A 14,600-nucleotide genomic window follows, 5' to 3' on the forward strand; every position below is an offset into this window, starting at 1 on the left:
TATAATAACTGTAGTTACTTTAATTTAACCGTGGTTATTTTATGATAATTGCGGTTAAATTATATTAACCGTAGTTATTTTAATTTAACTATAGTTACTTTAATTTCACTGTAATTAATTTTCGACCAACTGTAGTTGGATTAATTAATTCTGGTTGTTATAGTTTATCGTGATCGGGTTATTTGACTGAAGCCGGATTTGCTAAATATCGTGGTACTATTTAACTAGAGTTAGGATTAATTAACTTAGACGAGTTAATTAATTAAATTGGATTAATTCATTCATTAAATATTTTTGGCCGGGATAATTAATTGTTAATTGATTATCATTGGGTGATGATTATTGGATGTTTATTTGTTTATTATTATACTATGATTGTGTGATGATTGATCATCTTGTTTATAGATACAAGTTTGGTGTCTAATAAGTGTGTTCATGACCACATGTAGACTGAATTTTAAATACGAAAAATGGCCTTGAGCCGAATTTTGAACACGACCATATATGCATTAAAAGTTAATACAAAGATATAAACTGACTTAATTGTTTGGTGTGCTTGTGTGGTCATATAATGAGTACTTGGTATGTTCGTACCGTGTCGCCCGATGTAACACGACTTATCGGATGCACGACAGTCTATGTAGCACCGACACTCCTCCTAAGTGAGAGTGTCGTGTCCGACACCGTGTCCGACACCGACACCCGTCTGACACCTCCCGACACCCGTGTCGGTCGCGTTGATCGCGTATCGGCATTTCGACACTTGGTCAATGGGGCCGACACTCTGCCGACACCCGAGTCCGGTGTGTCGGACATGTGAAGTTCATTAAAAAAGAGAAAAAACTTAATAACGACAATTTGGACTTTGGAACCCTAGATATTGTAGAACTGCGACCCTCGTCGTTGCTTTTCCCTTTCCTTCTCTCCGAGTTGTGGGATCGACCCATCTTATAAAAATTTAGCCTTAACTACTCAGCAATGCTAACTTTCAGATTTTTTATGAAAGATAAAACCTTCTAATCTCGTTTGGTATCCTTTTATGGTGCCATGCTTTTAAGTTTTCCAGAATATGATATCTTTCTATTTTTTACAATTCTTGAGTTTGTCGAATTGTTGACGTAAGTGAAAGCTCACCATCTACGATTTGAATTAGTGCATATAATACCTATTTCGGTTTTATTTATTTTTTTATATTTTTTAAAAAATATTTAATATAACGTGTCCCCGACGTGTCGGATTTTTCTATTTTTGAGAAATGACGTATCGGCGTGTCGTGTCGTGTCGCGTGTCGGTGTCGGTGTCGGTATCGGTGCTACTTAGACGACAGTTCGTGACGTCGGGCTAATCGGATGCCGGCCGCAACTTGTGACCGATCGACGCTTCCTACAAGAATGCCCGTTAGCCTTGCCGTGTCGATTGGAATCACACGACTTAACAGTTGCCGTTACCGAGTGAATGAAACGGTGCCTAGCCTTGCCGGAAGAGCACCAACTGTCTAGTATGCTGGGCCGAGTAGCCTTTAATAATTTGAACACGTGTGATACATTATGCATGGAATTGTGATGAGTGTTCTAATTATGTGCCTTGGTTTGTTTGCAATTGATGGTTGTGATATGAACTGTTAAATGTGTGGACCAAGACATGCTACGCTTGTATGTGTTTGATGATTGATTGTTGGATTGTGCTTGATCATGTGATAGATAGAGCGTTGCAAGAGTCGCACGCTATTGAATTGCTATCGACATTGTTCTGTGTGTTTAGACCGCCTTGAGCGAGTCAATGTCCTGCTTGGACTTAGGCGTTGACTCACCGAGATTTTATATCTCTCCCTATTGTTGTTAACTATTTTTTCGGCCCTTAGCTATGGAAAGTCGGAAGTGAGCGCAGATTTTTTTTTAGTAGTACGGAATAGTGTTAACCCGTAATCCTAATTTGATATTTTGGAGAGTTGTAGGAAGTGGCCCTAAGGTAGGACTTGTATATAGGTACTTCCTATGGTTAACAGTAAATAAATAAAAAAGATTGTGTCTGGTATGATTTTCTACTTTTCTATTCATGTTGATTTTATAATTGTTTGGGAGTTGCACGTTTCGTATACGTTTAATAAAAAAGTAAAAATAATAGATCGATGACGTGTCTGGACATTATTCTTTTATGACCTGGTATGTTTTGATAGGATTATTGTGACCTCAGGGATTGGGGCGTGACAGAACTCGTCAGAGATAATCGAGCCTCCAGAAGGGAAGGGGGAGGGGAAAGTCGTAGGTGGAAGGGAGGCAGCCATGGGAAGCGATGGACAGCGATGGGATAAAACCCTAGAGAAAGAGATAAAGATGGTCACGTTGTTTAATTAACTATTTACTTTGTTATTTGTTTTTGTTATTCTAGGTTGGCTGGGATTACAAGAGCACCATAACTAGAAGTTTAATTTTTTATTATAAGAGCTTTTTTGTGTGTAAATTTTTTATTTTTATAAAATATACAACGTGTCCTAACGTATCTAAAACTTCTATTTTTTGAAATTGACATATCGTGTCGTGTCGCGTATCAATGTCGATGCTACTCAGCACCTAGCTCGGAGGGAGCATCGGTGGTTCAAACTATCTATTATGACAAGCATCCTTCACGGACGATTTCGATTCGGCTCGCAAATTATGATCTTCATAGGTCCAAATTGAGACGAACTTACGTAGATGATGTTTTCCAAAACCCGGATCAAAGACACAGTAGAATGAGTTCATTTACGAGGGGAATGGAACCGGAAAGATTTTAATTGCTAGACAGAACATTACAATTCCGGAGCACTTATGCGCGCGCGCGCTTAATCACCACTCGCATATACAAGTTATGACGCGTGCAGTAACAACAAAGAAGAAAGAACTAAATTAGCTTAAACTAGCCACTCGGAAAACATCAGCGGAGGCACATGCAGCGACTTAACCAGTGTCAAACTTCCCACGAACTATTCACCACTGGTCCATTATCGGACGCTTCAGAGCTTTTCTCATCCTTGTGTGCATCATCTTTCCTCTCTTGGACATCATGAACATCGATGATGCTGTCGTTAGAGGCGATATTGCAACTTTGAGCATCGGCAATCGGCTTTGCACCACCGAAATAATCGGGTTCCTCCATAACCTTCACATTCCTCCTCCTATATGTCAGATACAGTCCCATCTGAAGCACTCCAAGGATAAACCCCAACACGTTTGGAACCTACATAAATGATCGCACTTACGTTAATGGGTGTACATCATAGGATAATTTCTAGCATTTGCTGAAAGTCTGAGACGTACCGCAACGTGGATGTCCTTGAGGAATAGACCGTAGAGGAGCCAAGTCACAGCACTAAGCGTGAGGAAAAATGAGAGAGTGAAAGGCATGAACTCTACGCTTTTGGTGCTTATCACAATTCTCTGCACAATACACGTGGATAATAAACGTCATGCAAAACTTGTCTCCCATTACTCAGTGCCATTGTGCATGAAGAAAAGTATAATTAGGGAAAGGTGAAAAGTAAGAAATCAAGAGTTACTCGAGTGACAGCTTACCATAACACTTAAAGGAGATGCGAAAACGATGATGGAGAATCCAACACAAAGCCACCCAAGAAGCTGGACCCTGGTGGACCCTTTTGTTAAGAAGTGGGACAAGAGAAGAATGGAAAAGAACCCTCCAAAGCTCATCACCATCAACTTCAGTGTAAAAATCTGCATGCATGCATGCACGGACGGACTTATCAATTAAAAGAACTTCTTCAACAACGTATACTGCTAACGAATAGAATCCCGGAATAAGTACACTTCAACTGTGTATGAAGTGGGACTCTATTGTAGACATTTATATGGGACGTACCCTGGCCTTTTTAGGAGCATAAGCAAGGTAGAGAGCGACGTAGATGGTCTCGATGACACATCCCACTAAGTTGACGGTGATGAGAAGGAAATTATTGGACTCGGACTTGAGGGATGCGTAGTATATCCAGAGCATGGCGCTGAACAAAGAAACCACGTACGGAACTGACTGGAACCCTTCGGTTGACTTCCTCTTGCACACCCTATAAAATGTCGGTCTGCCAACACAAACAGAAAAGGAATTGCAAGAACCCCTATTAATTAGTCGTTCATACTTCCAGACCCACCAGTTAAGTCAAACAAAAAGTTGATCAAGGAGATGAACATACACTGGGGCCAAGAAGACCACGAAAGATATGAGATTACCTGGGACAAAGAATTATAAGAAAAGATGACAAATGAATCAGTCCATGCCCTTACGAGGGAAACAAAATCTTGATGAGAGAGGGGTTGGTGACGGCACGACTTATAATGTGCATGTTAACTCTAGTTTGATGAAGATACTGAGTGAGATTACTACACAAGTTAGATCATGTCCGGCTGAAGTCTATACCTAGGAGGCCCAAAGCGAAAACCCAGCGATTATCGGTCGAGAAAATGGCCATCGTCCTGCTCTCTACTTCTCAGAAAATCAAGGGTGGAAGCTCAACCGAAGGAATATCTGGAAAATGAAGAGGTTTCAAAGCTGAACATGAGATGCCCTAGTTATGTCTCTACCACAACCCTCGGTGATGAGCCATGCTGTGAACTCCAGTCCCACAGGCCATGCAATATATATAGAGGGGAGAAAGACCTCTCTTTCTAGGCCATGACGAAGAGTATGATTGATCACCCAATAATTGGTTGAGTGGCGTGGCACAGACAGACTGTGCACCCGGAAGATCAACACCTAATCAGATCATTTCTATATTTATCAATGTTTTCTGCCAGACTTACGTATTACAAACTCTCTTCACCTTTGACGGGACCATCCCACTCATATATTTGAGCTTCCAAAAAAGAGGTTGTCCAATTCTTTTCCGTAGGTTTCTAGACGTTTGCCATTTTAGACTCCCTCCATATTAGTTTTGGCATGCCCAAACGCCGAGAGGGTAATGTGTATCCCATCCGCTTAGCGACCTATCACGGCACAAATGTTCTATGCCTCCTACATGAATGGACGACAGGTGGCTCCCGACCAACATTTGTACGTCCCTTCAGCTATGAATGGAAATCTTTTTCGGCTTTGATTAATCTAATGTAAAAGGACTCAATGGTATTGCGCTCTATCTTCCGCAATAGCTTTTTGGACCGGCACGCGTACGCAGGATATTTATTTGCAACATCTTTTTCCTGTACTGGTACAAGTGGCACCGCTTCTCTCGTGACACTTATACGCATCTACCTCTTATAGAAGAACATATTATCAAAAGGGTCTTACACGGATCCATCATTTGATGTCCTGACACCTTACGGTTTTGTGTTTGGAGTTCGCCTTGTTATAAAACTGAATAGAATACTGCTGCTAGCTTCCCCTAATTCGCTCCTCTTTATACAGTAAGGTTATTAAAAGCCCGGAGATCCTGAAGTGGTAGGTTGGTCTTGGAATATATTTGACCACCTGAAGTGATAAGATTTGCTTTTTACCAAGTGCTCTAAACTCTAGTGATCTGAATGCTATGATTAGCTCAGCGGATCTCTTGTGATATTTATGGTGCTTAAGATTTCATTAGCATAAGCACGCAGCACTTCCCTTCAGGCTAGATATTTTCTGTAGCTCAGGTGATTTCTAGTGCATTCATGTGCACTCCTCCTCTAATGTGTTATTGTCCTGAGGACTCGTCAATTCCGGATAGGTTTCGACTTTTTGAACCAACCGAGGGAAGGAAGAAGTGTGATCGAACCTGCTCACTTTTCCGACCGAAAAACTTTGATACGGTTTACCAGTAAATTTTTGGTCACGCTTTATACATCCCCGTCAAAAGTTTCAGTTTTTAGGTTTGAAATAGATTCTAAATCAGTGAGGATAATCCATTAAAACTGTCTTTTTGAAATAGATTGCAAATCAGTGAGGATAATCCATTAAAACTGTCTTCTTCATGGTGGTCTGTTGCCTGACCAAGTCGGTCAAAATCCGACTCTCTTATGTGATGGTTCAGCATCATGGGGATTATTCATATCTCGATTGGTATAGTTGTGACTGAGTTGTAGCTCTGTTGTGCTACACAACTGTACCGTGAAGTGTTGCAATTCATGTACTTGGTAATTTACATCTTAAAGTTGCAGCACCTTAAAGTTGGGTGAGACGGCTTTCTAAAATATGCTACAAAAATTTTGAGATGTTGTGGTTGAGGCGCTCGCCAAGCATCTTTAAAAGCTGTGGTCTCCTTTTGTTAGATAATGTCTCGAGTTTGAATCATTTATGGAAATTTAACCCGAATTGGATGTGGATTGGAATTATTGATTGGGTTCTTAAGTAGATAGAATCCTCATGGTTATCTAAGATATTTATCCAAGATTTGACCAAGATTTATTAATCATGATGGTGTCTTCGGAAATATTAAGAGGAGTAATAATACAAGCCCACGTTGGAGGGGCTCTCTGCACCGGACAAAAGAAAGGCAAGTTTCCTCTGATACATATTATCCATGTGGGGTCAAGAGGGTTAAAAGAGGAAAAAGGATAAAAAAAGGGGGGGGGTTCTTTCTAGGTTGCCTCACGAACAGAGAAATAAAAAGCAAAGGTTTTGTTTTATGTTTCTCTAGTGGACAGAAGCCGCAAGAACAGAGAGCGGCTGCCGAGGCCGCGGCAGCCATCAGCCAAGGCCATCGCGGCCTCACCGACCTAGGGCGAGCCGACCCTAGCCCCTGGGCCGGTCGGTGGTGGCCGACGAGACCCTCATCCGCCACCACAGAGAAATCAAGGGTTTGGCCTTTTTATTATTATTTATTTTCCAATAATTAAACAAACCAGAAAAATAAAATATGCAAAAAAAAAAAATGAATTAATGAAAATTTCCATGTGTACATTAAATATTCAAAAAAATCGGTTCGCCGGTGCCACATCGCCTTTTCCAGCATTCACGTCAATTTTTTCACGCGTCCACGTCAACGATGATACTTAAGTAAATGATTTTTGAAAGTTATTGTACTTAAGTGAACGTTTTGAAAGTTATGGTACTCAAGTGAACGCCATACAAAAGTTATGGTACTTATACTGTACTTATCCTCATTAGTACATTTTGTCCCCAATGTTGATCATATTTCCAATAAAACATTTATATCTCACCTCTTCTGGATTAGGTTGTTGCAAAAGTTCGCCACGTTCTTAAGTTAGATTTATGCCTTATCTTAATCATCATTCTCATTCTAACCATGTTCGACACATGTCATGTTTTTCGACATTGCGAGTTTATGAATATGAAAATGACGTTGCACATCATGCGGTCGTCATTGAATTTTCAATCATCTGGAGCATTCTCTGCAATTCTCTATTAAAATCGTTTAAGTATTTCTTTTGCATCATATATACATGTCAAGAAAACTATCAAAGGACTCTCTTGTTAAGATACTTAATTTTTTAAATAGAAAGATGCAAAACTAATTCTTCACATAGTAGAAGTTATTAGGTGAAACGCTTTATATATACCGGAAAATTACCAAAAAAGTCTTAAACCTATTGTAATTGTGTCAATTTAGTCATAATTTTTTTTTTTAATTCAGTTTTAAACCTTTTGTAATTATGTCATTTAAGCCCATCTAGCGAATTTTGACCGAGTGGCACTAACGTGAACGCCGGCCAGCCGACAACCTAATATTTTAATTTTGATTTTAGTTTTTATCATTTTTCTTTTCTTTTTTATTTCTTTTTTTTTCCTTCTTTTTTTTTTCTCTTCCCCCACCCCTCCCTACCTCCAGCCACTCCTTGGTCGGCGATCGGCCAAAGATGCAACCGGATAAGCCGAGCCTCGCCTAGCCTCGGTGGGGGTCCACGTAGCTGTCGCCGGGCGAGGCAGCGACGATGAGGTCGAGCCCCGCCACGGCCGGGCGAGGCTTGACCTCGCAAGCCCGGATATGGGCCGGCGAGGCTTGACCTCATTCAACGACTGCAACGAGCCGAGCCATCTAGATCAATCCCGATGTCCTAAGCACGAGCATGAGGACGCGGCCTCTCATCCCCTTCGAAGATATCCTTCGTCTCCACGCTCCACCGAATACCCAAAGAATATTTGTTTGTATTTGCAGGTCATGCTCTCCTCAATCAATTGCTATTGATCCTTGAAAGTCAGTGACTTTTTCTTCCAAAGAGTTTCCTACAAGACCTCGCTAGACATCAATCCATTCGCGAGCCTCGAACCCCGCCATGGCCGAGCGAGACTCTATCTTGCCGTCGTTGCCTCGCCCGACGACCGCGAGGTCAACCTTCGCCGAGGCCGGGCGAGGCTCGGCCTCTCCGGTTGCGTCTACGGCCGGTCGCCGACCGACGATTGGCTGGATGTAGGGAGGGGTAGGAGAAGAGAAAAAAAAGGAAAATGAAAAAGAAAGAAAAAATAAAAAATAAAATAAAAATTATAAAAATTCAAAAAAATATTAAAATATTAGGTCACCGCCCGATTGGCGTCCACGTTAGCTCCGGTCGACCAAAATTCGTCAAATGGACTTAAATGGCATAATTGTAAAAGGTTTAGGATTGAATTGACAACAAAAAAAAAAATTATGACTGAATTGGCACAATTGCAATAGATTTAGGACTTTTTCGATAATTTTTCCGTATATATACTACAAGGATTTTGGATTATTTCAAAAATTCCACCGGATCTATCCACATTGATTTCTAATAGGTAAGACATGCACACCTAATAATTCTTCATATATAGCATAGACCAGTTGTAGCTAATTTTATGGATACGCCCCATAACTTATCTCACGAAATAACAGGGGAAAAAATACCAAAAAAGGTCATAAACATATTGTATTGATGCTAGTTCAGTCCTATATCTAAATTGGACAAATTTATTCCCAAATCATTTTATATTGATACTAATTGAGTCAATTCAATCAATTATGGTTGATAATCAATGACTTGGATGTCGGTGCCGAAAGCCGAAGTGGACACTTTTAATAATACTTCAATTTTTTTTTTAATATCTTTGTGGTTTTTTCCTTTTCTTTTATGTTCTTTATATAGATATGTGTGTATGTATGTATATATGTATGGATGTATGTATTAGATGTCATAAGTCTTGTTATGTTTATTTTCGGGAAAATTACCAAAAAAATCCTATCTATTATAATGTGTCAATTCAGTTATAAACTTTTCTTTGACAATTCGGTTCTAAACATTAAGCATTTATGTCAATTCAATCCATCTAGGTGGCTTGCGCCGACGTGACGCTGACTTGGTAGCTGGCAGGAAGAAGAAGGAATGGAAAAAAAGAAAGGAAGAAAATATATAAATATATAAATAATAAAAAAATATTAAAATATTGTGAAAATTGGCCTTGTTGGTCGGCCAAATGAATCGAATTGATACAAATTCAAAAAATTTAGGATTGAATTGAAAAAAAAATTATGACTGAATTGATACAATTGTAATAGGCTTATGAGATTTTTTTTTTATAATTCTTCTATAATTTTAAAACAGGAAAAAAAAAAGCGAAAAGAAAATTGAGGAAAAAAAAAGAAAAAGAAAAAAAAAAAGGAGAAGGAATCCGTAATCGCGCCAGCAATCATATGTTTTTTTTTTTTAGGTCAAACAGCAATCATATGATTGTACTGATTATGTCGTTGGTGCTTCTGGTGGTGAATTTGGAATGCGTAAGAAGAGAGAAGTTGAATATTCGGAGAGTGAGGGATAGGGTCAGCATCGGAGCGTAGCGTGACGTGGACTTTGTCCGTCCAACTCCAAGTTCTTGGGCAAAACAGCAGACGACAGATTGAATTTGTTAATAGTTAGGATTTTCAATGGGAGCGAGGGTCGCTTACCGCCGTGAAGGCGTCGTTTGCCGCCAGCGGCGGCGGCGGTTGTTGGCGGATCCTGACGTCCCCAACTCCGTTCCTCTCAATTTGGAATAGTCAAATTCCTCCCCCACGCCGAGTCATTTCGGATTTAATTATTATTTGGAAAAAAGAAAGAGCCGCCTTCTCTTGACCTTCTCTTCCCTTCTCCTCCAATTCCCTCCCTGATTCTCCTTGCATCGCCATTTCACCCCGTTGACTCTTGCAGATTGCATTGCCCAGATACACAGAGAGAGGGAGAGCGCTGGATGATGGTGGATGCGGTTTATCCTCCTCCCTCTGCGGACTCCGCCCACGCCCGGGACGGTGCGAGCTTTGTCCGAGCATACAAGGCTTGGAAAGGAAGTAATGTGAGTTGCCTCACTTCTTTCCGTCGCTCTTCAATTTCTCCTGGAGTCAACTTTACTCGTCCTAATTCGATTGCTTCTGGATTTCAACTCACACTCTCGTGCATGGATTGGAATTTCGCAGTGGATTGTTGATTTGATTGTGCATGTTGTACTGTTTTAGCCATGGTTGCCGGACAAGAACATCAGATTGACCCGAGATGTTTTGATCCGCTGAATCTGATCGACAATAGCTTTGGGTGTTTTCATCTGAACAACAACATCACGCGTCGTCCTTCTTCTTTCCAGATAACATGTTGGTTAGAGATGCAAGTTGCTATGCCCTCGGCAAAGCAACTTTTCGCTGCTTGATAGATTCCTCTGCATGTGTTACATGCTAGTATGTACCCATGTACAGAAATAATCAGACTTTTCCCGATTAGATGCTTGTTGAACTGTGCTTTGAGGCTTGGTCACATACTAGCATGTTTGCAACAAAGCACCATCATATCGGTTAACACCGAAGAAATACAAAACTTCAAAAGGTTCAACTACATAGTTGATCACATCGATTCAATTTGCATTGGCATAATGGGAACAACAAGGAGAATTCCCCAATATCACTGCAAATAGACATGACTCTAGGAAATGTAAAATAGTTGAAGAATCTCTCCAGGTGGACAGCTAATATGGCTTAAGCCAGGCACAAGCTGTTCTGTCGCTGAGACTCACGTAGGCATGCTCATTGTCCTCATAGCAAGGAAGTCTTCATACAGCGTGTCCTGTCCTGGTGGTGTTCATCCAGAATTCTTATTCAAATCATTATTCTTGCTGTCGGGGTAGGATAATTGGGAAGTGCTAGCACTCTCAAGGGTTTCGTGTCCTTTGACCCACAGCTGGCTTCCCTACTAACTCGGCGTATTTATGTTTGGTTATTCCAATTTGCAGATATTTGGTCTTCGAGGGAGGCTAATATTTGGACCTGATGCTGGATCTCTTCTCTTAACCCTACTGCTTATCATCGTTCCTGTTGCTGTTTTCTGTATCTTTGTTGCCAGAAAATTTATTAACGATTATCAGCATCACTTGGGTATCTCAATAATGGTCGTGGTTCTTGTTTTGACCTTATCTGTAAGTTTGATTCCTATCTACTTTAAAATTACCTTTTTGTGTTGATTCAGGTTTCACTATCCTCTGACATTTCTCTGTATCTGTCCCATCAGGTTGTAATATTCCTTCTGTTGACGTCAGGAAGAGATCCTGGTATAGTACCTCGTAGTACTCACCCACCTGAGACAGCAAATTTTATTGAGAATTCTGAAAACAAGGAAGGCCAACTTTCAGAGAGACGCCCGTCACGAACAAAAGAGGTGATGATCAATGGAATACCAGTGAAGATCAAATACTGTGATACTTGCATGCTATTCAGGCCTCCTCGATGTTCTCACTGTTCAATATGCGACAACTGTGTTGAAAGATTCGACCATCATTGCCCTTGGGTTGGCCAGTGCGTAGGATTGGTAAGTTGATTTTCATATCAGGTTTTTTCTTGATTGATTGTAACAGAAAGCCGACCTAAGTAGAAGATGAACTGAAAAGAGAATTTCAAGTTTATTTTTTAAGCAGTGATCCACCCGTGCCATGTACTTTGCTGTAGGGAACATGTCAATGATCAAATGTCACAGCATGTTGTCAATTGTTTTTCTTGCTGTAGCATGAAGATTCACCACATTGCGGAAAATCATTTTGGATGGTAAAAGTGTAAATTGATTGACATGGAAATTTTTCTGCCTTGAAACATAGTGGGAAGAAATGCATTCTTGAAAATTAGCCATATTAGATTCTTCAGCTGTAATCTTTTAGCCAGTTACCTTTATTTACTCAATTGAATTGGCATTTATATAGCCTTATTATGTAATAGAAGCACCGGATTGAGTTAGGTAAATTCCGACTTGGATTTACCAAGGATTACCACACCAATCTTTATACTTCCCATCATTAGATTAGACCATATATCTATAGTATCAGTTGGGTGTACATTTGGGTGTTAACCTATTGCCCTCTTGCTCAGACGATGATTGTCTAATTTGATCCAACTAGGAATACGAGTACTATGCACTATCACACCTAATGCCCTTTTGCTCAGATGATAATTCTCTGATTGGATCCAACTTGTAGAAAGAGTATTATGCACTATCGCATATGTGCTTTGAGAATTATCACTACTGCTCTAGAAGTTTATTAGCTAGTGGCTGTGATGTTACTGAATTAGGCTCTTTTTCCCCGTGTCAGCGGAACTACCGATTCTTCTTCATGTTCGTTTTCTCTGCAACTCTTCTCTGCATATATGTCTTTGGCTTCTGCTGGGTCTATATCGCTAGAATCATGGACGGCAAGCAAGTCTCAGTCTGGAGAGCATTGATCAAAAGTCCTGCCTCCATTGTGCTGATAATTTACAGTTTCTTATCAGCTTGGTTTGTTGGAGGCTTGACTGTCTTCCATTTTTATCTCATCAGCACAAATCAGGTTAGCAAATTTTCTCAAGTTATAGCTACATGGTGAGTTTGGGAAAAATTCGAAAAGTGGCTTTGGACGGCCAAAGGCCTTTGAGCTGCTTCGGAGTTCGGGCTTGGGAAAGGCAAGTTTTGGGTTCAAAGAGTTTCAGAATAGATTAAGCAAGCATAAAACCTTCCTGTCAATAGTCTTTGGGAGTTGAAAGCTGCTTTTCAAAGTTTTTCCATACTCACCATCTTGTGGATTATACCTCTCTTTTTCTGTAATTTACATGTCATAGCAGGAGTTGCCTTGTTTCGATGAAAATCCAATACATCAATTCCTCATACGACATGACATGTCCTTTGATGCTTTGCAATGTTGATGTGCTCTTGCAGACTACTTATGAGAACTTCAGGTATCGCTATGGTAGACAAACTAACCCCTTTAATAAAGGGGTCTTAGACAACTTCAAGGAGGTATTTTTCTCTCCAATACCTCCATCAAGGAACAATTTCAGGGCCAAAGTACCCAAGGAGCCTCAGTTTCCTTCTCAAAGAATGAATGGCGGTTTTGTTGGCCAGAACATGAGCAAAGTCATCAGTGACACAGAACTGGGGAACAATCCAAGCTGGAACGGCTCCACGAAAGAGTTTGTAAATGTTGACAGAGAGACCTACATTGATGATCGAACAGAACATGGTGGGGGATCAATTTCTGAATCAAAAAGAATCAGTATGGTGAATTTACCAAATGAGCCTCAAATTTCAAGCCAAATGGTGGATGGAATTGTGAGTTCTGGGACGAGTGAAGCCATTGCCAATATAGAAACGGAGATGAATCTAACTGGGGATAGCGCAGGTGGAGATATCGTTAATGGAAGGACTACTGATGGTGGTTTCGAAAATGATCATGGATTGATTGATTTGCATCGGAAGTCTGAGGAGTGAGTGCAGGCTGGAATATGTCTAATGAAGGTTTTGCATTGCCAAGTGGAGATGATAAAACGGGACATCAGAGATTTGGAAACCTTTGGCAGATTCACGAGACTTCGTGAATCGGAAAAATCTATGTTTCTTAATGTAAAAGATAAAAGAAGACGATGGATATGGCAAGGAAACTTGTTGTAAATGTTACTGTAAATATGGATAGGCTGTCAGCAAAGAGCTACAGTAGGACAGCAATCGAATATAATACGCCAATGCAACCTCCTTTTTGTTAGACTAGCATCTTTAATGAGACATTGCCTTCCCTGAAAACACACTCTACTTTGTGAGTGAGTGGAGCTCACTTGACTAGGATTCTGATTCGGGGACCAAACCAAACCATCACCGCATTGCGTTCTTGTCAAGTGTCGACCCTCGTCATGTAGTGTACTCATGGATTTCGTCTATTACACTGTTATATTTTGGTTTTTTCTTATTTCAGAGGTTATTTGAGTTGTTCCCGTCCGGTCTGCTTTCTGCAGCATACAAGATAACAAACATGTGTGAATTGCGAAATGGCTTGTGGTTTCTGATTCTATTTGATCAAACAAACATGTGCAGAATGACTCGAGAGGAGTTCTAGGAGGCAACTCCATAGTGCATATGCAGAATGATGATTAATGATTTACTCCACTGTTATTCTAAAGAGAAGGCAAGAAAATCATCGAATGAAGCCCCCTTGCAAACGAACAATCTCCTCTTTTACTGTCATATTTCATATAATTGCTAGCAATCGTCTTGGATCTTGTCATAAAAATTTTATACGAGAATGTCCGAAAAGAACATATGAAAGATTGCTTAGACGTGCCACCTTCTTTTATTAAAAAGATTGTTGAGTATACTTTACATTTTTTTTGGGGTGTCTAAGGAGTACACTATACATTTAAGAAGTACCCAACTAGCCCTGCGGACTCCGTAGGTGGCGCAATATTATTTTGGACCGTA

General features: G+C 40.3%; 2 protein-coding genes across 2 annotated transcripts; one reads left to right on the forward strand and one right to left on the reverse strand.

Annotated features, from left to right (window-relative positions):
• Positions 1–2,946: 2,946 nt before the first annotated feature.
• On the reverse strand, positions 2,947–4,459 carry LOC115749485 (bidirectional sugar transporter SWEET12-like). The gene is made up of 6 exons (XM_030686312.1): positions 4,408–4,459; positions 4,184–4,220; positions 3,856–4,072; positions 3,552–3,710; positions 3,297–3,416; positions 2,947–3,216 (listed from the first exon to the last, which is right to left on the reverse strand). Exons 1-6 carry the CDS (start codon positions 4,457–4,459, stop codon positions 2,947–2,949), a joined length of 855 nt encoding a protein of 284 aa, XP_030542172.1.
• Positions 4,460–9,649: 5,190 nt separating this feature from the next.
• Positions 9,650–13,760, forward strand: LOC115749598 (probable protein S-acyltransferase 6). Its single transcript, XM_030686487.2, has 5 exons — positions 9,650–10,200; positions 11,125–11,307; positions 11,400–11,696; positions 12,469–12,702; positions 13,068–13,760. The coding sequence occupies exons 1-5, from the start codon at positions 10,099–10,101 to the stop codon at positions 13,617–13,619; spliced, it is 1,368 nt and encodes a 455-aa protein (XP_030542347.1). The 5' UTR covers positions 9,650–10,098; the 3' UTR covers positions 13,620–13,760.
• The last annotated feature ends 840 nt before the right edge of the window (positions 13,761–14,600 follow it).

Source organism: Rhodamnia argentea, chromosome 7 (genome assembly GCF_020921035.1).
Source record: "Rhodamnia argentea isolate NSW1041297 chromosome 7, ASM2092103v1, whole genome shotgun sequence".
Lineage (NCBI taxonomy): Eukaryota > Viridiplantae > Streptophyta > Magnoliopsida > Myrtales > Myrtaceae > Rhodamnia > Rhodamnia argentea.

What these genes read in the sequence shown, in the direction of transcription:
- LOC115749485 (XM_030686312.1), bottom strand. Translation starts at nt 4,459, where the DNA reads ATGGCCATTTTCTCGACCGATAATCGCTGGGTTTTCGCTTTGGGCCTC. An exon ending in GTGGTCTTCTTGGCCCCAGT is followed by an intron (nt 4,073 to 4,183) that starts GTATGTTCATCT and finishes TTGTGTTGGCAG; the next exon opens with ACCGACATTTTATAGGGTGT. An exon ending in TCAAGGACATCCACGTTGCG is followed by an intron (nt 3,217 to 3,296) that starts GTACGTCTCAGA and finishes TCATTTATGTAG; the next exon opens with GTTCCAAACGTGTTGGGGTT.
- LOC115749598 (XM_030686487.2), top strand. Translation starts at nt 10,099, where the DNA reads ATGATGGTGGATGCGGTTTATCCTCCTCCCTCTGCGGACTCCGCCCAC. An exon ending in AGGCTTGGAAAGGAAGTAAT is followed by an intron (nt 10,201 to 11,124) that starts GTGAGTTGCCTC and finishes TCCAATTTGCAG; the next exon opens with ATATTTGGTCTTCGAGGGAG. An exon ending in TTCTTGTTTTGACCTTATCT is followed by an intron (nt 11,308 to 11,399) that starts GTAAGTTTGATT and finishes CTGTCCCATCAG; the next exon opens with GTTGTAATATTCCTTCTGTT.